The following is a 25,954-nucleotide window of genomic DNA, read 5'->3' as shown; positions in this document are numbered from 1 at the left end:
ATATTCTGTTTCTTCCTATGTTCTGTCTGTATATGTTCCTTCTAACAGCTCTTATAAATGAGAAAGTTCATATGAGTTATCAATATCCTCTTCCCATGTGGGTATACAAACAGTTCAACATCATTAGTTCCTTATAGTTAGTCCTTCTTGTCCACCCCCTCTATGCTTCACCAGAGTCCTGTATTTGGAAACTTAATGTTCAGCTCTGGTTGTTTCAAAAGGAAAGTTTGAAAGTTTCCTGTTTCGTTGAAAGTCCATCTTATCCCCTGAAAGATGATGTTCATTTTTTCTGGGTAATTGATTCTTGGTTGTAAAGCAAGATCTTTTGCCTTCCGGAATATCATATTCCAATCCCTACAAGCCTTTAATGTAGATGCTGGCAGATCCTGTGTAATTCTATGGAGCCATGGTAGTTGGAATTGTTTGTTTCTGACAGCTTTTAGTATTTTCTTTTTGACTTGGGAGTTTTGGAATTTGGCTGTAATATTCCTGGAACTTTTTCTTTGGGGTTTTCTTTCAGGAAGTGACAGGTGAATTCCCTCAGGTTCTATTTTACCCTCTGCTTCTAGAATTTCAGGGCAATTTTATTGCTGTATTATTTCTTGAAAAATGAAGTCTAGGCTCTTTTCCTGGTCATGACTTAGAGGCAGTCCTGTCCCTGTCCAAAAGTGTGTCGTATTTTTAAATTATTTCTTCTGGATCTGTTTCTTGAGGTTGGTTGTTTTTCCAGTGAGATATTTCACATTTTCTTCTAATTTTTGGCTTTTTGGGCAGAGTTTTATTTTGTTCTGAATTCTTACAAAGTTATCAGCTTCCTTTATTTCCATTCTGCATTTGAAGGAGTTATTTTCTTCAGAGAGGTTTTTTAATCTCCTTTTCCAGTTGGACAATTCTGCTGTTTAAGGCATTCTCCTCATTTGCCTTCTGTGTTGCTTTTTCCATTAGGCCTAAATTGGCTTTTAACATATTTTCTTCAGTGTATTTTTGTATTTCTTTCACCAAGCTGCTGATTTGGTTTTCATGATTTTTCTGCAGTGCTCTCATTTCTCCTCCCAACTTTTCCTCCACCTCTCTTGATTGCTTTTCAAAGTCTTTTTTTGAGCTCATCCATAGTCTGAGCCCATTTTCTGTTTCTCTTGGAGGTTTTGGATACAGAAGCTTCAATTTTGTTGTCATCTGAGTATGTGTTTTGATCTTCCATGGGACCAAAGTAATTTTCTATGGATTCTTCTTTTTCTGTTGTTTACTCATTTCCTCAGCTTAAGACTAATTTACAGCACTTCCAAGTCTTAGGGGGTTTTTTGGGACACCCCACTGGGACCTTTATTCCTCCAAGGTTTTATGCCCTCTTCCTGTATTTTGATATGTAGATAGCTACAGGTGCTCCCCACTGCCCTGGAGCTGCGAGGAGGGTATGGAAGGCCAAACTGCAAGCTGGATCTGAGTGTGGGTAAACAGCAGAGGCCTGCCCCAGGAAGAGCAGAGAGATTTCTGCAATCTGACCCTCTTACTGTCTGTGGGCTGTGCTCTGGAGTGGCAGACTAGATTCCCCCAATTCTCACTTCAGGTTCTGCGGTGGCTAATGCTCCTCATTCTACACTCATTCTGGTGTAGCAGAGTTCTCTCACTGTGTCTGATCCCTGGGTTGGGCTGGGCTGGGCTGGGCTGGGCTGGGCTGGGCTGGGCTGGGCTGAGGCTGGGGCCTTTTTCCAACTCCCAATCCTGGTGAAACACAACTTTCCCATGGAACTTCCAAGTTATCTTGGACTGGGAAGATATATCACTCAGTCTTTCTATGAGTTCTACCCCTCTAAATTTTGGCTAGTCATCATTTGACGACTTTTGGAGTTTTGGGGGGGGAAGGAGTTTCCAGGAAATGCTACCTTCACTCAGCCATCTTGGCTCCACCCCCAACAGTAAGTTTTAAAATTGAAAATACTAAGCTTTGGTCTGCATTCAGACTCTTTAGTTCCTTCTCTTAATGTTGATGATTTCTTGTAGCAGAACAGTAAGATTCCATCATTCCTGTACCACTTTGTTCAGCCTTTGATGGGAATCTCTCAATTTCCAGTTCTTTGCTACTACAAAATAACTGCCATAAAGTTTTGTACATGTGATTTTTTTTTCACCATTTTTGTGATTGCTGCAGTATAGACCTTTGTGATTGCTGCAGTATAGACCTAAGTAGTGGTATTGCTGGATCAAAGGATATGCACAATTTTATTGTCCTTTGGGCAGAATTTCAAATTTCTCTCCAGAAAGGTTGGGTCAGTTTATGACTCCAGAATGCATCAGCATTCTGGTTTTCCCACATCTCCTACAATATTGATCATGTTCATTTTTTGTCATATTGGCTAATCTAATAGGTGTGAGGTAGTACCTCAGAGTTCATCTATTAAATTCTTGACTTGTCTTTCTGCTAATTTCACCTTTCAGAAGGTTCCTATTCTGGAATTTTGACCAAGTAGAAGTTGGTTTTGGCAGATAATGATTATGTAGCCTTGGCTTTTGTATAGTGAGGGAAGACAGTGCTTACAAACAGAAACTGCTTTCAGCTTAGAAGCTGAAATTCAGATCTAAGTTGGATTCTATCCCAATGTTAAGGTTGCTGAAAGGCATAAGATTTAAAGGGCATAAGAACTTTCATTCTGAATGTCAATTCTGAAATGTTAATCAGTTAACAAGAGCTAAACACCTACTCCAGGTTTAATTCGGTGGTGTTGATGATAGAAATCCTTTTCTCTAGAAGCCAGTCTTTTTTTTTCTTTTAGGTTTTTGCAAGGCAAACGGGGTTAAGTGGCTTGTCCAAGGCCACACAGCTAGGTAATGATTAAGTGTCTGAGACCAGATTTGAACCCAGGTACTCCTGACTCCAGGGCTGGTGCTTTATCCACTACGCCACCTAGCTGCCCCTAGAAGCCATAGTCTTGATGAGTCCTGTTAGCCATGGAAAGTACATAAATCATTAGGAGACAATCTCTTGGTTTCATTGTGTATCAGAGTAGTTGCCTCTTGGTTGATCTCATCCTTGTTCACAAGGTTTTGAGTCAAAAATGAAAGGAAAAAATAAGTTAAAATTTAAAGAAATCAATATGCCTACATAAGCAATATTTTGACTTCAACTTGAAAAAGGACCTTTAGAGAAAATTAAAGTAGAAGGAATAATTGTATTTCAATCATATTCTGATTTGGGGTTTTCTTGGCAAAGATACCAGAGTACTTTGCTATTTTCTCCAGTTCATTTGACAGATTAGGAATTTGGGAAATTGAGTTAAGTGACTTATCCAGGACCACCTAGCTACCTGAGACTGGCTGTGAACAAGGACCTCAGACTCTAGGTCTGATGCTCTTTCCACTGGAACCCCAAGGTGTCCCTGCAGGATGCATTAGTAAATACAGCAGCAAGAACCCCTAAGGGCTGTCAATAAGATCAAAGAATGCCCAGAATGGTTGGTGTCTGATCTCTTAAAAGAGAGAAACTCAGGGAGGACTACAAAGCCATTAAACATCTTGTTTAAAAAGACACATTTGGGAGCAGTAGAATAGAAGTGTGTAGAATGTAAGCTCCTAATTGAAATTTTGTCCTTTTCTCTCCAGTGCCTCAAATACAGAAAATGTTTATTTGATGTTTATGAAGAAACAATCTATTAAGACAAATGGTTAAATATCAAATAGACAACAGACAAAGAGGAGGCTCCTAAGTATTTTTCTGCCTTGTATCAAAAGGAATGATGTTCACACTAGTGAGGGACAGGCTAGAAGAAGTGAAGAATTCTGACCCCCAGTTCTGATGGGTTGAATGAATCTTCTTCCAAGGTATTAGAGCCTTCCTACATGTAGGACACAGTGACAGGATGGGTGTATACAAATGGGAAATGGTCCACAGTCACTGGCCCTTATCTCAAGGAGCTTCTTTGTGGAAAGGAGATTGAGACATAGCCTTATTATAAATTAGGCAGAAATACAAAGGAGATTGCCTTGATCAATTCTATAAAAATCCAGGGAGGGAAAGATCCATCTCCAGGTTTGAAAATAGGGAGTGTTTAATTGAAGAAAGTAAAGTCTTAGATTTGAAGAAAGGGTTTGGATTGGAAGTGGAGTAGTGTTAAAAAGACTGCGTTCCAAATGAGTAATTGTAGGAGCAGAGGAATGGAGATGGGAGAAAAATTAAAAATCAGTACATATCAGAAATATATAAAGATCTCTGTCCAAACTATAATAATTCAAATCATTCCCTGATAGATAAATGGTCAAAGGATATAAACAGGCAATTTTCAGAAACACTTTATAGTCTAGTCATATAAAATTGGTGAAAAACAATTGTGGTTCCCTAATTACATTGTTAGAGTAGTATAACGATAAATTCATTTGGAGATCCTTGAAAAAACCACAATCAGTAATAGAGTTAAACAATTTGACAAAAACATAGTCAGTTTAAAATAAAGCTGGAAAGAAGTTAGTTTGATTCCTTCACTGTTCAGGCTCAGGGTAGAGGAGACAGAAATAAAGCGGACCCTGGGAGAATCCAAGTAAATGTGCTTGACAGAATTGAATAGATAATAAATGATTTAGAAGAGAAAATAAAGTGAAATCTGAAATCTAGCATGTGTCATATTGATATCAGTGCTTCTGTGAGGCAGCAAGAAGTAATAGAGCATCATCAGAAAATTGGCAAAGTAGGATAGAGTATAAGATTAAATATTTAAAAAAAAAAAACCCAAACATTCACCCTCAAGAAGTAAAGGGATGATCATTTTATGAAGCATTGTTTGGATTCCCTGAAAAAGAATATGTGTACTAAATTTTAAGAGCTCATTAATGAAAACTGGTCAGATCTTTTGGAATCAGCAGGTAGAAGTAAAAATAGAATCCACCATTAACTGCTTAAAAGGAACCCCCAAAAGAAAAAAAAATTGGAAAATCATAGCCTAATTGAGAGCCCTCATCAAAATGAAAACTCTGCAAAGCTCCTAGAAAGAAGCAGTTCATAAACCATGGAACTAAGAAATTATAAAAGTCCTAGAGTCTTCTACTAGAAATCATAGACTTTCTTGAAATACAATATTGCAAAAGGCAAAACACTTATAATGAATAGTCTGTAGGGTGAAAATGGCCTTTAATGGACCAAGTAAATTTTCAAAACATTTTTATTCAACTAGAGTTGAATAGGTTATTTGAAACTTGAACACAAGACCAAAACATCTTAGAAAGGGTAAAGTTATTTGAGCAATTGGAAAGATAATGATGTAGTTGTTGCTTTTCAGTTGTGTTTGACTCTTGTGACCCCTTTTTGGCTCTCTTGCCAATGATACCGAAGTTGTTGACTATTTCCTTCCTCTGCTCATTTTACACATCTGCAAACTGAAGCAAATAGGGTTAAAATTTGTCCAGAGACACACATCTAGTCTTGAGGACTAATGTGCTATATGCTGTGCCACTTGGTCATTGATATGATACTGAGATTCTAATGAGAGAAGCAGAAACAAGTGTCCATTCAGATCTTTATATCTTCAAAGTAATCTCATTCATATCTAAAATGGGCAAAAGATGTTGAATATATACATGCATGAACAGTTTTTTTGTTTAAATACCTTATGTACAAGGAAATAAGGAATTGGGGGTCTTAAAAGATAAGATAATGCAAGAGAGTGAATAGTCAAGCAAAATAAATTTCATGGTCTGAAAAGGAGAATTATTGATTGAGGTAGGAGTAGGAAGAAAGTTGAGAAATGACATCTTAAAACCTCATGAATGTAAGTAATCGTAGGGCGGTGTTAGCTATCATAAGGGTTGAAATAGAAAGGATTCCTAAGTTGAATAGGAAGAAGCCATTCCCTAGTACAGGGCTGCCAATCTTACTTTTGAAAGTTTTTATTGAAACAATAGACAAATGTATTTTGATTTGCCATTTTAGTGAAGGCTCTGAGGTAGCTCGGCTTCCTTTACTAAAGCATTTGGGAAGCCCACAGCGGGCCCCATGTGGTGCAGACTACATTTTGGACAGCCCTAGTAGATAAAATTATCAAAGTATATGAGGAAACACTTTTCTGTAGCTACACAAAAAAAAAGTATTCTATATAAGTGCTAGCAAACTTGTAGCCCACCAAACTCCAGATACAATGGCAATTAGATAAAAATGTAATTGGGAAATGTTTAAAAACAAGTTGATATCGTGTTCATAAGTATCTCATTTCTCTTCAACTTCGTATCTATTGGATTGGCAAAGATGACCAAAAAAAAAAAAAGCAAAATGAGAATCTTAGAGGTAATTCATGAAAAAGGGCAATTTTGGAGTAGGTATTTGGAACCATATTCTAAAAATCACTAAATAATGTATATTCCCTTTGAAACAACTGTGCCACTATTAATTAGGCCCAATTACCTCCAAAAAGGCCTATATGAAAAAAGACCTGTAGTAGCCCTTTTTGTTTCAATGAAATGCAAACTTGGGAGATGGTAGAAAGATTGAATAAATAATACCAACATATGGGAATATTGTGACATAAATAATAAAGCAAATAGTTTTAGAGGAACCTTAAAAACCTTGGGTGGGCGAAATGAGCAGTTTAGCTGAATAATTTGTTCAATAAATAGCTATGTAAAGAAAACAACTTTGGGGCAGCTAGGTGGTGCAGTGGCTAGAGCACCGGCCCTGGAGTCTGGAGGACCTGAGTTCAGATTCGGCCTTAGACACTTAATAATTGCGATTTGCCAAACGTCACACAGCTAGGTAATTATTAAGTGTCTGAGGTCGGATTTGAACTCAGGTCCTCCTCAGTCCAGGGCTGTTGCTCTATCCACTGTGCCATCTAGCTGCCCCCTAGACCAATACTTTTGAATCTACCATGGTGAATGTATTTATTAATCAAGTCAAATAACATTTAAATTACTATGTGCTAGGCATAACATGATGTTTTAATACCTACTCAGAATTTTCTGTTATATGGAATGTTTCTGCTTTTTTTAATGCCTTTTAGAATTAGAAAAAAATAACCTATTTTTAAAAAAGAAAGTGTTAAGTCTTGCTAATATATATTTACTTATACACACATACATACATGCATATGCATGCATGTGCACACACATACACACATGTGTGAACTGATTAAATTAGGGTCAGTGTTTTGTTCCCTTTTACATTACTTGGAGAATAATAGTACATGAGAATAGTAGAAGTAATTTGAAGAGAAATGTCATGAATATTTTAAAAATGTTCATATGTAGTTTATGGCCTCTATTTTTCTGTTATGAAGTTTTGCTCTTTTAGAAAATAAAAACCAGTGAGGTGGCTAGGTAGCGCAGTGGATAAAGCACCAGCCCTGGAGTCAGGAGTACCTGGGTTCAAATCCGGTCTCAGACATTTAATAATTAACTAGCCATGTGGCCTTGGGCAAGCCACTTAACCCCATTTGCCTTGCAAAAACCTAAAAAAAATAAAAACCATCCACAGAAAATGAAGGTAATTTGCAGAAACAAGAAGAATTTTATAGAACAAGATTTCAGGCTTGGAATGTTAGGAGTAAACCATATCCATAATTCTATATATAGTATAAACCATATACATAATTCCTTCCTATATATATTTAATTCCTTTCTATATTAAAGAATATAAAGGTCATGTTGAAAAGTAGACTATAGTGGTTATAGTGAAAATTGATTTCTAATTAGTTTTTCTAATTTTACAAAGCTATATGACCACTTTTTAAACATCAAGGGAACACTAATTTTTTTTGAAACACAATTTTGAAGCACAATTTCCCTGCTTTTTTTTTCATATTTCATTTTTTTCTGTTTTCTCCATTCTAGATTCCAGAAAACATAAGTTTTCTGCCTTGCTTAGCCAAATGGAGGACAGCATGCTTTTAAAAGGGAAAGTCTATGTTGAGAGTTGGCTTAGAGCTACCATTCATCTGAATGTTATTGGTTTGTTTCTGTTTTTTTTTCTTTGAATGCCCATGAATACAAGGCACTATAGTGAGTGCTATGGTAAACAAAAAAGAATCATAAGCAAGGGATCATGCCCTTTTAGGTGGACAGACTAGGCCTACTTACAGGATAAATAACAGGAAAATACAAAGTAAAATGGAGTCTGGGAATGCAAATGAGTGGAGATACCACCCTGAAAAGGACTATTCAAAGAAGTCCTTATAGAAGAGGTAAAATTTCATTGGAGCCTTATAGGCTTGGATAGAAAGATAAATTGTTCTCATTTTAGTACTTGGAAAACATTTGTGTTTTAGGGGCCTGTAAAATGCTTCTTATAGCAATTTAATCATAACATCTTACAGAAATTGATTTGAAGAGATATCTTAATAAATCTGGTTAAGTATGTAAAATTTTAATTTATAAGGCAAGAAATCTGATTTGTAAAATCATGAAATACATTGTAAACTTAAAGGAAAAGATCATCCCTCTTGTTGATTGAACACAAAGTGTCCAAGTGGCAGATCATGTACCTCCGTTGGATTTGCTGTGACTTCTAACCACTCAGTACTCTGCCTCTTTCTTCTTTTATCTTCCCTAGAAGTGAACATGATAATAAGACATTTTCATGAAGTGACCGTGACCCAGGTGACTTAGCATGGTGTTTTAGACCTGCCACAAGCAGATTGCAGTTGAGGCAGTTGAAAGAACATAAATTTGAACTCAGATCATGCTGACTCCAGGGCCGGTGCTTTATCCACTTATGCCACCTAGCTGCCCCTAAAATAATATTTTTAAATGAACACAATTAGATATGTATGCTTCCAAAGAAAAGCGAACTATTTTGGAATTTAGTTGCCAAAATGACCCCTAGTTGAATCTTTCTGTCCCTAAAGCATTTCTCTGGAGTGGCCATGAAACTTGACATAGTTAATGTTCTCCTTGAACACAGATCATTTCAGCATCATACAAATGTATTTTGTGCCTTTCAGATTCACGTTGGTGCAGAAGCACACGGTTGAATTTAACCAGGTGGCCATGGCGAATTCCGATGGATCAGAAGCCATGCTGAACAGAGTCATGACGAAGGATAACATTGGTGTGGCTGTGGTTTTAGAGGTCCACAAAGAATTGTTTGGAGCAGGTGAGCACATGAGCACACCTGGAATTACTGGCCTTCAGAGGTCCTTCTCTCTCTCTATATATATACTTCTAAAGGAGCTTTTGAAAAGGATATGTTGATCAGGCTAATTCAGAAAACATGAGAATTCCTTTTTGTAAATACATTCTCTTTGGTTTTGAAATTTAATCCCATATCTAAAACAATCTCATTTTTTGGAGAGTCCCTGCTTAGGACTGGACATCATGCTCATACAAAACTTGTTGCTTACTTCTCTGGTACACTTATGATAAAGAAAGCAACCCACCCCAGAGACAGAGCCGTTGAAATCTGAACAGACTGAAATACAATTTCTTTCTCTCTCTCTCTCTCTCTCTCTCTCTCTCTCTCTCTCTCTCTCTCTCTCTCTCTCTCGGTTTCTCATCTTCTTGGGGGGGGGTTATGTTTATTCTTATGTTTAGTCTTATAACATTCAACTTACATCAATGTATGGCATGGAAACAATGTAGACACTGTCAGACAGCCTTTGGGGGGGATTGTAGAATTCAAAGCCTTGCAAAAAATGATGGGTACATATTACTATTGTACATAATTGGACAACAAATAAAATGTTAAAAAAAAACTTGTTGCTTTACTCCTTCTGCTACCTACCTTTTAGCACAAGCACTTGAGCACTTACTCTCTTGTAAAGATGGCTGCAAATGGTTTGGCAGAAATAGAGAAAAGATATGATCTCTATTAATTACTTTTATCCTTCAGAAGTTAAAATGTCCCCGTAACCTCTCTGTATAAAAGGTAGCCTGTCTCTCAGCTTAATTGAGAGTTCAACCTTTTTTTTTCTTGTTAGGTTTTTTGGTTGTTGTTAGGCTTCTTGAGCATTCTTTTTGCAAAGTTCCATGTGTTAAGTCTAACATGTTTTTCAGTAAGAGGAGTAAATAGGATGCATTTGAGCTCTGCTTATTGCATTTAATCTCATCTACTTCCATTGTAGTAGTAGTTGCTTATATTCTTCTAGTTTTATTTTCTTTGCTCTCTACCTCTTGATATCAGTCTTAACTTTTCTTTGATTTCTTCATATTCATTGACTGTTCTCTAGCACAGTGTTAGGCACTTGCTTTCATATAGCACAGTTCAAGCATTTGGCAGCAAGTAGGCAGGTCAAACTCCCGTTCAGTTTTATAGTGTTGTGAATTTAGAGCCAAAATTATAAGTTATCTGGTTCAACTCCCCCCCTCCCTTTATAGCTAAGGAAACTGAGGCAGGCCCATTGAAGTCAAAACTAAAAAATCAAACAGATGAGTCACAAAGCAGTAATTTGTATTTTAGAGCAGAGTTGTCCAAAATGCAGTTGCAGGGTGATTTTATGTGGCCCACTGTGGGTTTACTAAATGTTTTAGGAAAGAAGCCAAGCTATCTCAGAGCTCTCACTAAAGTGGCAAACAGAATATACTGTTTATTGTTTCAATAAAAGCTTTTAAAAATAAGGTTGGAGGGGTGGCTAGGTGGCATAGTGGATAAAGCACCGGCCTTGGAGTCAGTAGTACCTGGGTTCAAATCCAGTCTCAGACACTTAATAATTACCTAGCTGTGTGGCCTTGGGCAAGCCACTTAACCCCATTTGCCTTGCAAAAACCTAAAAAAGAAAAAAAAAAGTAAGGTTGGGCATCCATGCTTGAGAGTCAGGATTTTAATCCACTTTTCCCCACATACCAAAACTTCCTTCATTCTTAATTGATAGGTTTTTTGCTTCTATAAAAAAATGCTGCCATGAATCTTTGTTTAAGAGATCTTTTCTTTTTCCTTGCATTGACATAATGATGTAATAATTATAATTTCTCAAGCAGATGCAAACATGCTATCTGGTGAAAGAGAAAACAAATTAACCACCTCTATCATTTTGTATGACTGAATGGACTTCAGTATCATTAGTCTTATGGCACAATTTATGTTCTCATTTATGGGGGATCTTTTTCATTTTTCACAGAATTTGTATTAAAAATTTAATCTTTTTTACCTTGTTCAACTTATTAATGAATATGTATGTACAAGGACTTTAGGAGACCTTGTATGTTGGGATTCTTATACACATATATGCTTATGTGTATGTATATGTAGAGATATCTAGATACAATTTAAACATACACATCAATTTATGTATAAATATCAATGGAATTTTATGATTGAAGATGAATTCTTTATCTCTCCATTTATACTATGGAATATATGGGACCTTTTTTATTGTGAAGTGAATAATCTTATTTTGTCATTATATTTGAGTATTTCAAGACAGGTAGACTAAGAAGCTATGGCTGTATAAATCTATCTTCCATATTAATATTTCCATTCTGTGAATGTATGTTGACTATATTGTATGACTGGAGGAATGTAGATTATGTGACTTAACCAAAGTTAACTTTGAATTCTAAGATGGCATAAAGAAACCAATATTTCCCAAAGCAAAATGTCCTGGCCCTCAACAGTTCTGATTCCAGAAAATGTATTTTCTTTAAGAAGAAAGACATTACACAAACCATTAGTTGAAGGAGATAGATATCTAAAAGATTCTTTAGATGGTTTCAAGAGACAACCTTTGGATATTGTCATTGATTTGCATGCACGATGAATTGTGGCAATTTTGACATTTTTGTTTGTCTTTTTCTAACAATTGAATTTAGGTATGAAGCCCATTCATGCTGTAGACAAACAGCTACTTATTGTGGCGAATGCCCATATGCACTGGGATCCTGAATATTCTGATGTGAAACTCATTCAAACCATGATGTTTGTCTCAGAAGTAAAAAACATCCTGGAAAAAGCCTCTAGTAGGCCTGGTAGCCCATCTACAGATCCTAATTCCATTCCGCTGGTGCTATGTGCAGATCTTAACTCATTGCCGGATTCAGGTATTTAAAAAACCTTTTGCTTTAAACGTTGCCTTTACTTTTAGGTGAAATAGAGATGTCTATATTTGGAGAGAGAATTTTTGTCTTCTAGATCATTTAGATCTCTGGAATAATGTCAACTTTTGTGTACTTATAAATCAAGTGTTAAAAAATTTTTAAATCTAAAAAATGTTTTAAATTTATTTGTTGGAAAAAACATACAATGTTCACTACATATAGTGATAATTTTTAACCAGTCATTTTTTTTAACAAGCTTTTGAGTTGGATAATTTTTCTTCCTCCCTCCCTCCCTTCTTTCACTGCCCCCTCCCCCTGATAGAAAGCAATCTAATTAAGCTCTACATTTATAACCAAACTAAACTTAGATCCATATTAATCATGTTGTGAGAGAAGAAACAGATCCAGACCAAAGAAAGAAAATATTAGAGAGAAAAAAAAGAGATAATAAATAAGAAAACTTTTAAAAATTGAAGGTAGAAAGCTTTGTTCTACATTTAAGCTCCACTGTTCCATCTCTGTATAATGGATGGTATTTTCCATCACAAGTCTTTAGAACTGTCTTTGATGACTGTACTGCTGAAATGAACAAGTCCATCCAGGTTGTTCAGCACCCACATGTTATTGTTATGGTGTACAATGTTCTTTTGGTTCTGCTCACTTCACTCAGCATCAATTCATGCAAGCCTTAGGTTTTTCTGAAATCCTGTCCCTCATGATTTTTTATTTTTTTGGCAAGGCAGTGGGGTTAAGTAACTTGCCCAAGGTCACACAGCTAGGTAATTTTTAAGTATCTGAGGTCGGATTTGATCAGGTCTTCCTGACTCCAGGACTGGTGCTTTATACACCGTGCCAACTAGCTGCCCCCTTCCTCATGATTTCTTTTTTTTTTTTAACTAAAGATTTCCCTCATGATTTCTTATACAAACTTAGAGTTCCATCACATACATATACCATAATTTTTTCAGCCATTTCCCAATGGATGAATTTCCAGTTCTTTGTCACCACAAAAAAAAAAAACAAAAACCTGCTGTCAATATTTTTGTACTTGTGGGATTTTTATCCTTAATCATGATCTCTTCAGAATACAGATCCAGTAGTGGTATTGCTAGTTGAAAGGGTCTGTACATTTTTATTATTGCCCTTCGGGTGTAATTCCAAATTGTTTTCTAGAAAGACTGGATCAACTTACAGCTCCACCAACAATGCATTGGTGTCCCAGTTTTCCCACATCATCTCTTCCACCATGGTCAATATGACTAGGAATGAAAGTGATCACTCCGGGAGGTGTGAGGTGGTACCTCGGAGATGCTTTAATTTGCATTTCTCTAATCATTGATTTAGAGCAATTTTTCATATGCTATTGATAGTTTTGATTTCTTCATCTGAGAATTACCTTTTCATACCTTTAACCATTTAACAATCAATTGGGGAATGACTTTTTTTTTCATAAATTTGACTCAGTTCTCTATAAATTTTAGAAACAAGTTCTTTTTAGAAACACTAGTTGTAAAACTTGTTTCCCATCTTACTATATTCCTTTAATCTTGGTTGCAGTGGTTTTGTTTGTTTTTTATGTTTCTCTCTTCTTTGGACATAAACTTCTCCCCTTTCCATAGCTCTGACAGGTAAACTATACCCTGTTATCTTATAATTGGCTTATAATTATTTTTTATGTTGAAATCGTGCATTCATTTTGACCTTCTCTTAAAATAGGATTTGAGATGTTAATCTGTGCCTTGTTTCTGCCATACTGTCTTCTGGTTTTCCATACCTTCTTCAGTTGTTATTGAAGAGTGAGTTTTTTTCCAGAAGCTGGCATCTTTGGGTTTATCAAACAGTAGATTATTATAGTCATTTACTGCTGCTGTTTTGTACTGATATGATTCATTTATCCATCATTCTGTTTCTCAGTCAATACCAAACAGTTTTGAAGACTGATGCTTTATAATATAATTTTAGGTCTGGTATGACTAGGCTACTTTCTTTTGCATTTTTTTAAATTAACTTCCTAATGAATATGGATCCAAAATTTTTAAATAAAAATTTTAGCAAAGCAATTACAGCAAGTTATCACTAGAATAATATCCTATGACCAAGCAGGATTTATACTAAGAATGCTGGGTTGGTTCAATATTAGAATTATTAGCAAAATTGACTATATCAATAACAGACCTAACTGAAATCATATGATTATCTCATTTGATGCTGAAAGAGCTTTTGACAAAATATTCTACTTAAAACACTAGAAAGCATAGGAATAAATGGAATGTTCCTTAAAACGATAAGCAATGTCTATCTACGTCAATAAACATTATATGTAATGGGGGATAAGATAGAAGCATTTCCACTAAGATAGGGGTGAAACAAGGATGCCTGTTATCACCGCTATCATTCAATATTGTATTAAAAGTAAGAGGAAGAGGGCAGCTAGGTGGCATAGTGGATAAAGCACCAGCCCTGGAGTCAGGAGTACCTGAGTTCAAATCTGGCCTCAGACACTTAATAATTACCTAGCTGTGTGGCCTTGGGCAAGCCACTTAACCCCGTTTGCCTTGCAAAAGAAAAAAAAAAAGTAAGAGGAAGAGAGCAAAAAGAAATTAAAGGAATCAGAATCGGTAATGAAGAAACAAAACTTGCTCCCTGCAGATGATATGATGGTATACCTAGAGAACCCTAGAAAATCATCTTAAAAACTCCTGGAAACAAAGTTGCAGGATATATAAAAAAAAACTCCATATAAATCCTTAGCATTTCCATATATTACTAACAAGATACAGCAGCAAGAGATAGAAAGAGAAATCCCATTTAAAATAACAGACAACATAAAATACTTGGGAGCCTACCTGCCAAGGCAGAATCAGAAACTTTATGAAAACAACTACAATCACTTTTTTTTTTTGCAAGGCAAACGGGGTTAAAAGTGGCTTGCCCAAGGCCACACAGCTAGGTAATTATTAAGTGTCTGAGGGCAGATTTAAACTCAGGTCCTCCTGACTCCAGGGCCAATGCTCTATCCACTGTCACCTAGCCCACCCCTATAATCACTTTTCACACAAATACAATCAAATCTAAATAACTGGGCAAACATTCAATTGCTCATGGGTGGGCTGAGCTAATATAAAAATGACAATTCTACCTAAATGAAATAATTCTATCCCAATAAGACTTACAAAAAATTAATTTAGAGAGTTAGAAAAAATAATAACTAAATTCATATGGAGGAAAAAAAGGTTAAGAATATCAAGGGAATTATTGGGAAAAAATTGCAGAGTGCTATTAAGAAAACTGTGCTAAGGTAATGAAAATTCTCTGTTTATCTTCAGTGAAATAATTTAGAAGCTTTTAAAATAGTTTTACTGGATCTTTTGAATATATCAGTTACCTTAGGAATTAAATTTTAAATATTAAAAAATTTAAACATGAATGTTTTGCTGGTTAGTATAATAATTTAAATTTATGTCCAATACAACTGATTATATATCAGTACATTGACTTAAGTGTATTTACTCCACAATAAATATCAAAATTATTCGATTATCAAATGTTAGAGCCAAATATGGTACTAGTTCTTTTGTAACCTCAGCAGAATTGGGTTGGTTTTTTTTTTTGTTTTTTTTTTTTAGGTTTTTGCAAGGCAAACAGGGTTAAGTGGCTTGCCCGAGGCCACATAGCTAGGTAATTATTAAGTGTCTGAGGCCGGATTTGAACCTAGGTACTCCTGACTCCAGGGCTGGTGCTTTATTCATTGCGCCACCTAGCTGCCCCAGGAGGATTGTTTTTTGTTATTTAATACTTTATTTTTTCCCTTTCACGTGTAAAAATAATTTTTATAACTTATATACTGCTGAATTTACTTTGCTTTAGTTCTTGTCTTTCCAACTTTTTCTGGGGGGCATCTTGCTTATTATTTCTTTTAGCAGAATAGTATTCTATCTTAGCCACATACCACAGCTTGTTCAACCTTTCCCCAATTGATGGGCATTTCCTCCATTTCCAGTTCTTTGCCTTACTAAAAGAGCTGCTTTTAAATATAAGTTGTATGTATAGGTCCTTTTCCTAGGTCAAAGGGTTTGCATGTTTTTAAAACTCTTGAGCACAGTTCCCTTTGAGCATAGTTATAAAAGGGTATAAAGAAAGGTTGAGTTAGTGTACAACTCCAGTAGTTATATTGTTTTAATTTCTTCACATTCCCTCCAACATTTTAGCAGAATGTAACAATAATCATTCTTGGATGTAAATTTGACACCAATTTCAAAGTAAAAATAGTCACATATTTTCCCTATTTTTCATTTTGTTAAGATTGGCTTGAATCCTTGTCAAAGTTTTATTTTAATGTCTTTGATTCTAGCCTAATTTGCCTAATTCTATTTTAAATTATTATTTTTTTAGTTTTTTGTGACTGTCTAGTCAGTCAATATTTGTTTTTTTGAGGGGGCAAAGGCAGTGGGGTTAAGTGACTTGCCCAAGGTCACACAGCTAAGAGAGTTTTGGTTTTTTTTTTTTGCCCCAAACCAATAGTTTTTGAGGGAAATTCTGAGTTCTAGTAGTTTACTAAATGACCTGGTTTATAAAATTGCCCAAATAATGAATGATACAAGAAATGTTGCCACCTAACTTGAGTGATAAAGACTGGTTTTTTATTTTTAGCTTTTCATAGAAAATAATCCATTCTTCCTTGCTGAAGAATATTTTGAGGGGGGGAAACCTGATGGTAAGGTAGATAGAACAGCACCCTGGAGCCAAGAGGACCTGAGTTCAAATCTGGAATCAGACACTTAGCTGTGTGACCTTGGGCAAGCCACTTAACCCCACTACTTTGCCAAAATCCAAAAAAAAATAAAAGGAAAGAAAAAGGAATAAAAGGGGGAAAAAAGAATATTTTGAGTAGATGGTTTTTGGTTGTGTTCTGAATTTTTACATTTTATTTGCCCAAGTTTTTAGTGACAGAATATATACATACAAGGGAATAAAAAGGTTATTATGTCTTTTAATCTCTCCAAAGTCATTTCAACAAGAATTTTGAGATGAGAGCACTGAGATGAATGGCAAAGTAAACCTCCTCATTTTGATAGCCTAGGTGTGGAGCCACTCCCAGCCTAGAAGTCTTCTAGAAACCCTGGACTAGTTCCAAGCCTGCCTGGTCCCTGCTCTGAGACAGACAAAGCAGGCAGGGCACTGTGTTCATCCTGCTCACACTGGACCTGACTGGGACATGGGCGGGCCCTGGAGAAGGAGAGAAATGTGTAGTGGCAGCTCTCTGTGTCTTCTTTCCACAGGGGTCGTGGAATACTTGAGCAGTGGAGGAGTGGCCGACAACCATAAGGATTTTAAGGAATTGCGCTATAATGAGTGTCTCATGAACTTCAGCTGCAGTGGGAAAAATGGTACCTCGGAAGGAAGAATCACACATGGCTTCCAGCTCCAGAGCGCCTATGAAAATAACTTGATGCCTTACACAAATTATACCTTTGACTTCAAAGTGAGTGACAACTTGGGTTTGGGATGCAAATTTTTTTACTATAGCAAGAAGCATATCCTGAAAGACAAGACCTTGCATCTTTAAACAGTTTGATACTGTGTTTGGCCAGATTGCATGTAATAAATTTTAGGAAACTAATCTATTTTAGCTACATCCTCAGCCAGACTCAAAATATTGCAAGATATTACTCAAATTTAAAATAGCCCCAACCTCTATGGGACAACTGAAACCTCCAAATCGAGGGAAGAATAAATAGCTTAGCAATATAATCTTGACATAGTCTCAAGAATGTTTAGATATGACTCTCATTTAGCCTTGTTCCATGCTGATAGAATTTGGGAACTCAAACCCCCAGCTTCCTGACATTTTTTCCACCTTTGTATAATTCCTCTGTTCTTATTGAAGTATCTCCTTCCTTGAAATTTTAGATTCTTATTTTTCAATTAAAACAAGAGTGAAGACAGATAATTTCAAATATCCTTTCTAGAATATTTATGGATGGTTGAGGGACAGAGGGGTTCCAGATACCATTCTTAAGTAATGAACTTTGCATGGCTTTTATTTTTATTTTTTGAGACAAGTGAACTTAAGTGACTTGCCCAGGGTCACATAGCCAGTAAGTATCAAATTGAGGCCTGATTTGAACTTGGCTGGTGCTTTATTCAATGTACCACGTAGCATCCCATCTATGACCTTTTCTCATCCCTCCAGTGTTGTTTATCTTCCAGAATCCTGCAATCCTCCTTGATAGCACACTCCTAAGTCCCATGAGAAACTTAGAGATTGATCTATCGTGGTCTATCAGTGATTCTCCTTCAACCTGTAGATGACCTACTGACTCTCAGAACACATCTTTGGAAAGTGCTAATCTGGTCAGAAAGGGTTAAAAAATAAAAGTAGGAAGAGGTCCAGCATTTCTAGAGTTGAAAGAAAGGAGGAGAATGATTTTTGAATTGGGTGCTCTTTGTGGCTGCTTTCTTAGCCATTTTTATTCTTTAATTATCATTTTGCCATACTCGAGGATGTAAAATTCAATCCTGTCCTTATTGCTTCTTTCAACTTTGTAATCCTTCATGTGATAGATTTTTCTGTGAAAGAGGTACTTTCAAGGACTGTGAATCACAAAGACAGGTTTGACCCAAAGTATAACTGGATGAATTAGAAAAGAATTTTTAATGGCTTTTATTAGGATAGAATTGGGCAGTTTTTGAGCTGTTCCTTTTGGAAAGATAATTCATTGAAATCTGTGCATTATTTTCAATTTAAACAAAATGCTTCTTACTGATCTGAAACCAATCAATTAAGAAGCTAAATAACAAAAAGCACCAAAAAGGATGTTTACTGATTAAAAGTAGCTAGTACAGACTGAACAAGATTCTCAGTGAGTTTATTTGGTGAGAGTTTTTGTCTCCTCTTAGATCTTCCTGTATATAAGCTTAACCCTCCCCTCCCCTTTTCTTTCCTTTCCTTTTTTTTGTTAAGGTAACCTTTTTTTTAAAGTTAAGTGACTTGCCCAAGGTCGCTCAGGTCCTCCTGACTCCAGGGCCAGTGCTCTATCCACTGTACCACCTAGCTGCCCCCTTCCACCTCCTTTTACAACATCCATTTAAATGGATATATTTTTGGAATGTTGAGGACGTTCAACAGCTAGGAAAGCTTATAACAATAACAACTCAATATGTTAATAGATAATGAAAGTATTATTCTCTTTCCCCATTCAGTAGCTTTAGCAGATGATGTAGATTGAGATAACAGAGAGTGGTTAGGTGATTTTTATGCTAGAGGTGTAATATGCCCCACAGTTGCATTTTTTTTCTAGTTTAAGCAAGGTAATCCTTCATTTATTATTTAGGCTGATAATTTTAAAAATCTTCTAATAATTCATCTCAAAATTGAGCAGCTAAGTGAAGAAAAAGTTCCCTTGTTTGAAACTTCCTTCTGGATTCAGATTGCCATTTTGAAGCAGACTTCAAAATGTAGCTCTAGAAAGAGCACTCCATCATGCTAGGCTTCCTAGTCCAAACTCTCCCCATCTTATTTTATGGATAAAGAAGCATTACCCTGAAAGATGAAATGATCTGTCGAAGTTTGGTTTTTTGGGAACCTCTAGTTACAGGTAACCTGAATTCCAGGGAGTTTAGCTAAGTCAGGATTCCACAGGGTGATCGGATTCCAAGAGGGATTTCTAGGGGCAGCGAAGTGAGGCAGTGGGTAGAGAGCCCTGAGCTTCGCTTCAAATGTGGCCTCACTAACTTTGTGACCCTGGGCAAGTTACTTTACTCTGCCTCAATTTCCTCATCTGTAAAGTAAACTGGAGAATGAAATCACAAACCACTCCAGTATATCTTTGCCAAGAAAACCCCAAATGGTGTCATGAAGAGTAGGGCATACTGAGAATTGGAAAATGGAATGGAGAGTTACATCAGAAAAGCAGAGAAGCTGAGATTAGTTCTGATCTAGGTGTTTGAAGAAAGAAAAGAGAAGGGAGGATAAAAGGAATATATTGGTGTGGAAAGGGAGTAGAACTTACTGCTTTTAATAATGGGTTGCATGAAAAGAGCACAGAGGACAGACATGAATGAAAAATGACTGAAAAACAATAAAACAGTATTGTTGTTTGTGCTCTCACAGCCAGCCTCTGTTTTAGACTAGTCCTTCACCAAAATCTCCTCAACCACATCCCCCACCTACCAGCTACTTCTCAGGGACCACCTCCAGCAAGATACCTGGCTCTGAGCCCAGTCTCATGGCTCAGTGCTTGGGGCCATCTGAACCAGGGGTCCTGAGCATGTGACCTTGACTGTGATATTCAGAATCTTGGAACCTTTTTTGGTCCTAGACATTGGATTGCTGTCCCTAAGCTCATCTACAATCTCTGGCCCTCATTTGAGGTGAGCTAAAGAGACACTTTCTACATAGCATATGTTTAGGGAATGCAAAGCCATTGTGTAGCATTGCTTAGGCCTCCTTACATGTGTGCATGCATACATACATACATGATTTCAAATCCACATATGTTCACAGTACTGTCTTTGTTTTTAAATGTAAATTCAAAGCAAATTTGAGAAATGACTCTTTGTCATATGGTAAAGTGAAAAAAGCCTGCATTGGATGACAGGATGAGGGTTATACATAACCTCCATAACTTCCCTTTTCTGTGACAGACTTTGGGCAGCTAACACTTAGATCCCCAGACTCCTGAAGTCTTGTCTGTGTAACAGGAGGGAATAGGACCAGAAATGTCCTTTCAGTTCTAAATCTATGATCCAATGTCCTTTTTTAGAAAGTGTCTCCAGCTAAGCTGAGTGCTGAATGTATGTATTTACACACATCTAGGTATGCCCAGTTTCTGAAGATGATTTGCCCAAGTATAAAGCTTTGTGCTTATGAATCTGTGACTCCACAGATTTTTGTCATAGCTTATAGCTTCCATTGGAAAATTTGTAATTTTTTTGAGCTCTTGTTTTGAATAGCAGATGCCATAAATTCAGTTTTCTCTGTGAAAAGATTTTTAAAGAATTGTGGATGGTTTCTGTTTGTATCTTATATTGTTTTTATCTCCCCACCCCCTACCCCAATCTCTTTGCAGGGTGTGATTGACTACATTTTCTATTCCAAGACTCATATGAACGTGCTTGGTGTCCTGGGGCCTTTAGATCCTCAGTGGCTGGTTGAGAACAACATCACTGGGTGTCCACACCCGCACATCCCTTCAGACCACTTCTCACTGTTAACACAACTTGAACTCCACCCTCCACTCCTGCCTCTTGTCAATGGTGTTCACTTACCCAATAGGAGGTAGTGGAGTCCAGCCCCGCCGAGACGGGGATCTGTTGCTATGGACCTGTACAGTTGTAAATCAAAGTATGTAGGAGTGAAGTATGGCCATCCTTAAGCTGCTTCTTCAGGCTCCTTTCATTATGTGTTTGCTATAAGATTTTGCACATTTTGGTGCATATTGGTATCATTTGGCACTAGGGCTGGAACCAAAGTATTGCTCCCTTTCTGCGTTTTTAATTTAGTGTTTTAAATATTGGACCTATTTCTTATTCAAAGAGTTAGGCTTTCATAGTGGAAAAATGATCAGTTGAAGGTCCAACAATATGTATTTATTGCTCCAAGATGCATTTTCTGCCTAATTATCTAAAAATGAGCTATCCATCTTTTAAAATAAAATGTTTTCTTTTAATTATATTACAAAAATTTAAAAATTGAACGGTTTATCTTGCAAGGGAATGCTTGTTCTCCTTTACTAGAAACTCATTTGCCTCTCCAGATCACTCTGCACATTAGAAAATCATACATACATAATTACATCTGTGTGTGTAAGTATCTCTGTATATGACTGTAGAGCTATACACACAAGTACACGCTTTGAAAATAAAGCGCTTAATTAATAGTACAGTGTTTTTGTCGGGCAAACATTCTGGCATTTTGGGAAGAACACAAACAAGACCCTTATCAGTTCTAGATTTGTAGGTCTTTGGTTATTGGTGAGACCTAGAAAAACAGTGGGAAATACACATTGCCACATAGTTTGAAAATAAAATTTCATCTATTTGAAAATGGAGTGCATACTTCACATAGATGGCGGTTTTTGTCAAGTCCTATCCAATTTATTTTCCTCCTTGCTTTGCTGCATAGTAGACCTTGAGTAAAAATGTTGCCAATATGACCCACAGGCCATCTCCCTGACACAGCCAGAGAGCCCAGGTTCAAGAGGGCAAAGATACAGTCACAGGAATGTTGGGCATGTCCCAGGGTGGGGACAGCGATGGAGGCGCTGCCTGCTGACCTCTTGGGGAGATTGAGCACAGGGAGTAGCTCAGTCCCATTCCTTGGATGAGTGTTCCTGACCCTAGCTGCCAAATAGCCATCATATGCTTTTACTCCTTGTTTCTGTTCTTTGTCAGGGTTGAATTAAGAAGCTGCTGGTTCATTCCCGACTGTTGATGCTCTTTAAACATGTTATTTTATGCCCAGGCGGGGCCAGTGCAAAAAATCTGTGCCTCAGGAGGCAGTGAACATAATGCAATTGGGGGGAGGGGGGATTAGTTGGCTGCTTGATGTTAATTATGGCACAGTAATAGGAAAAGGTCGTGTCTGTGTTTTTAAGTTTTTCTTTATTCTGCTTTTTTGCTGCTATAAGAGTTTCCTGAAATTTATATTTTAAACTTTTCATGCACTTTACTGTTTCTAGTCTCAAAATGTGATATTTTTATTAAACAAAAAATTTTCCATTATGTGAGTAAAACTTTAAAATAGCCTATATTTGTCTCTCCGTATAAAAACACACAGGTCAAAATTTAAATTAATTAGTTTTAAATATATACAATTTGTTTCTTCCAGATCTGATCTTTTAGGCTGTTTTATTAGTCTTGAAATGATGCATTTCCTTTGTTTTATGATAATTTCATCCATAGTAAATTAATCAGGCTAATAAAATATTATTCCCTGGTGGGTTTATTTTTGTGGGAGGAGGGTTGTTGGGATTATGTGATGTCATCTATGGGATTGCATTGGATGGTTTTACTGAAGCCTAAACTCCCCTTTCAAAAGTGCCTAGTGATAGAGGCGTTGTCTGTCATCTATTAAAAATTGGACATCATTGTAGTTGAGTGAAGTTTGATGTAAATAAAATATTATTTTAAAAATGTTATAGCACCAAAAAAAAAAAACCTTAAGATAACAAATTTTTCCAGGTATCCCTTCTTATATACCTCAAGCATTCAACATCTTAGCCATGCAAGTAATTTGAGCGTTAACTAAAGTATAGTACTGGAAAGTAGAATAGCATGAAAAACTTAATTTTGTGGACATTGCCTTTTTTAATCAGCTCCTGTATCTTGTACTTTGTTTTGGGTGGCTTTTCTGCTCTGGAGGTATGCACTAACAAAACATTTTCCTCCTTCCATATACGCATGTTAATTAGCAATGTGAGCAATATTTCCTACCATACTTCACTCCCAATATTTTTGAGATGTTTGTATAAAATGGAATTTAACGTTCACCTATGATTGTATATGAACCACAGAGGAGCCCATTTATTAATAATAAACTTTTTTAATAGTTAAATGTTATGGGGAAAACAATAAAAAAAACTGGGAAACATTGTAAACAGCTTAAGTTTATTTTGTGTATGACCGAGGCACTCTGTTGCAGGAAGGTGTGTAATTGGGTTCTCTCTGCTTCCAAATGCACTCATTCAAACCATTTATTATCCTGTGTAATTTTTCACATGGTTTGAGTAGATGTGTAGCAACTCATGTTGAAATGGGTAAATGTATTATGTTTTTGGTGGCACACATGCCCTTGGGACCTGATTATCTCAAGCTTCATGTGTTATGGTTTCCCTTTGGCCCACTAACCCCAAAGTCCCAAACCCTTTGTCCTCCTAAATTCCCTTTGTAAAAGGAGTAGTATCTGTTTGAGCTACCTATTCAGGTGATCAGAAATGCTGCTGTCCTCAGTGTTGTCTTACTAAAATAAAACATGGGCCCTTTGGATCTTTGACAGTACCTAGCATAAAAAAGACAAAGACAAAATGGATGATCTCTCGAAGTAAGAGACAACTCAGATGCTTTCCAGTTTTTCAAATAAATGAGCTTTATGCCGTGGAGCTGCATCATCTTCTGAAGAGTGGAAAATTGGGGCATTTTTAGTTTGCAATTTATCCTTTTATAAGTTTTCAGAAGTGATTTCAAAATCTGTCTACTGTAACACAGTGTTCATTAATGACTCCAAACAGTGTTTGGGAGAGGGAAAAATGTCTCCTTTGCCATCCTCGGTCACTCCAGAGCATGTAGCATCATCTAATGTAGAGGGCGTCATCATGCCTATCTCCTCGCTTTACTCGTGGTCACGGGGGATCCTGCAGCATCCTCAGGACTGACATCTGAAAAAAGGCTCAAGTCCTTATACTGCTCCTTGCTTGTTGACTTTGTTTTCAAAAAATGTGCCTGGTGTCAACTTCTAAGCAACAGCACTGCCTAAAAGCAAGCAGAGAAGAGTCCCAACACCATTCTTGATAGGCAACTTTTTAAAATTCGATATTGAAAATCTGTTCGAGATTTACAATGTTTTATGTAAAAACAATTTTGTATGAAGTAGCTCAATATTTTCATTTCATTACTTTGATGTAAGGAGGGTGAGCATTTGATATCACACATTGAAGTCAGGTACGGCACAATGCGTTCTGAGACCAGCTCCTTTACCCCCTTTACCCGATTTGCCTTGCTCTAAGCTTCTCTTTTTCAAATTCCTTTCACAAGCAGATATTTAATTTTAGTAATAAGCATCCTTTGTAAATGTTTTAGAAACCACTGTGTGTTTGTGTTTTAGTTAATAGAAATATAAAACAATTCCAGTTCTTGGCCCCCTACTCCTGAAAATCTTAAATCTCCAAGAAACAAGGAGTGGAAGATGACAAAGGCTCATATCACTTGGTTTTGTTAGGTAGAGGATGTAGCAGATAAAACTGGAAGGCTTATAAATAGAATGGTCCATTTAAAAATTGTATCTAGCAGTTTTATATTTCTTAGATGATTAAAATTTGAAATGGACATTTTCAAGGTTTCTAAAATCACTAATACATTTTACATATATGTGTATATATGTGCGTGTATACATACATATATGCATATATACATACATATATATATATATATATACATATATATATATATATATATATATATATATATATATATATGCTTTGAATAATCAAATGGGTGTGGAAGGGGGAATAGCCTAGAAAGCAATAGATGGGACAGTGTTTATTAAGTGCATGGAAAGTGAAACCCCATCAAGTCATGCATAATTGAAGGTTAGCTTTATTTTTGTGGTTTTTAGCTTTTAAAGCAATATAACTTAGTGATTTATTTAAATGTTTTATCCAAAGTCTGAACTATTCTAGCAGTTTTTCAGAGTAGGCTAATGATTCAGGAGCATGGTCACAGGAATCAGGCTTACCAAATTCTGATGGTTTGAACATATCAATATTAATGGAGCAAAGAGCTTGCAAAATTATGTGGAAATGACCCTAGTGAATGTTTACTCTCATAATGTGTATTCTCATACATGCCTCCTTTGGGTTTTTTTTTTAATCACCTTTCTGACAATTGAAGATACAAACTTTTTCCAAAAGATAAGTAGGAGACTTCTCAGATAGTTGCATATATTTTATTCAATTTATTGGTATATATATATATATATATATATATATATATATATATATATATATATATATATGTTTTATATCTATCCAAATACTAATATAAAAATAAAAACTTCATATGCCTGCCTATATAGAAGCCTTCTTGTTTAGGGTGTTTAGAAAGTTCTAAAAATAGCATGATAAAATGAAAACGTTTCATTTGAAATAGATTTTTTTAAAGAGCTCTGAGCATCCAGTTTTTTCATGTTAAAAATCAAATTTGTGCTGTTCAGAAAATTTCCACTGGAGGTCCTATATTTGCTTTTTTAAATTTTTAAAAAGAAAATCCTAAAGCTCATCCTTAGGATTATTTT

General features: G+C 36.2%; 1 protein-coding gene across 3 annotated transcripts in view; it reads left to right on the top strand.

The window, feature by feature from the left end:
* Positions 1 to 25,635, top strand: part of CNOT6L (CCR4-NOT transcription complex subunit 6 like) — an 86,080-nt gene extending 60,445 nt beyond the window's left edge. For all 3 annotated transcript variants that reach the window (XM_074228550.1, XM_074228551.1, XM_074228552.1), the window contains 4 exons: positions 8,916 to 9,067; positions 11,719 to 11,946; positions 17,223 to 17,425; positions 21,015 to 25,635. In XM_074228550.1, coding sequence (XP_074084651.1) covers positions 8,916 to 9,067; positions 11,719 to 11,946; positions 17,223 to 17,425; positions 21,015 to 21,227 — 796 coding nt within the window. In that variant the 3' untranslated portion in view covers positions 21,228 to 25,635. The remainder of the gene's footprint in view (positions 1 to 8,915; positions 9,068 to 11,718; positions 11,947 to 17,222; positions 17,426 to 21,014) is intronic.
* Positions 25,636 to 25,954: the final 319 nt, after the last annotated feature.

This window comes from Macrotis lagotis, chromosome 3, assembly GCF_037893015.1.
Source record: "Macrotis lagotis isolate mMagLag1 chromosome 3, bilby.v1.9.chrom.fasta, whole genome shotgun sequence".
Classification (NCBI taxonomy): Eukaryota; Metazoa; Chordata; class Mammalia; order Peramelemorphia; family Peramelidae; genus Macrotis; species Macrotis lagotis.
This window is presented reverse-complemented; position numbering and strand designations above follow the sequence as displayed.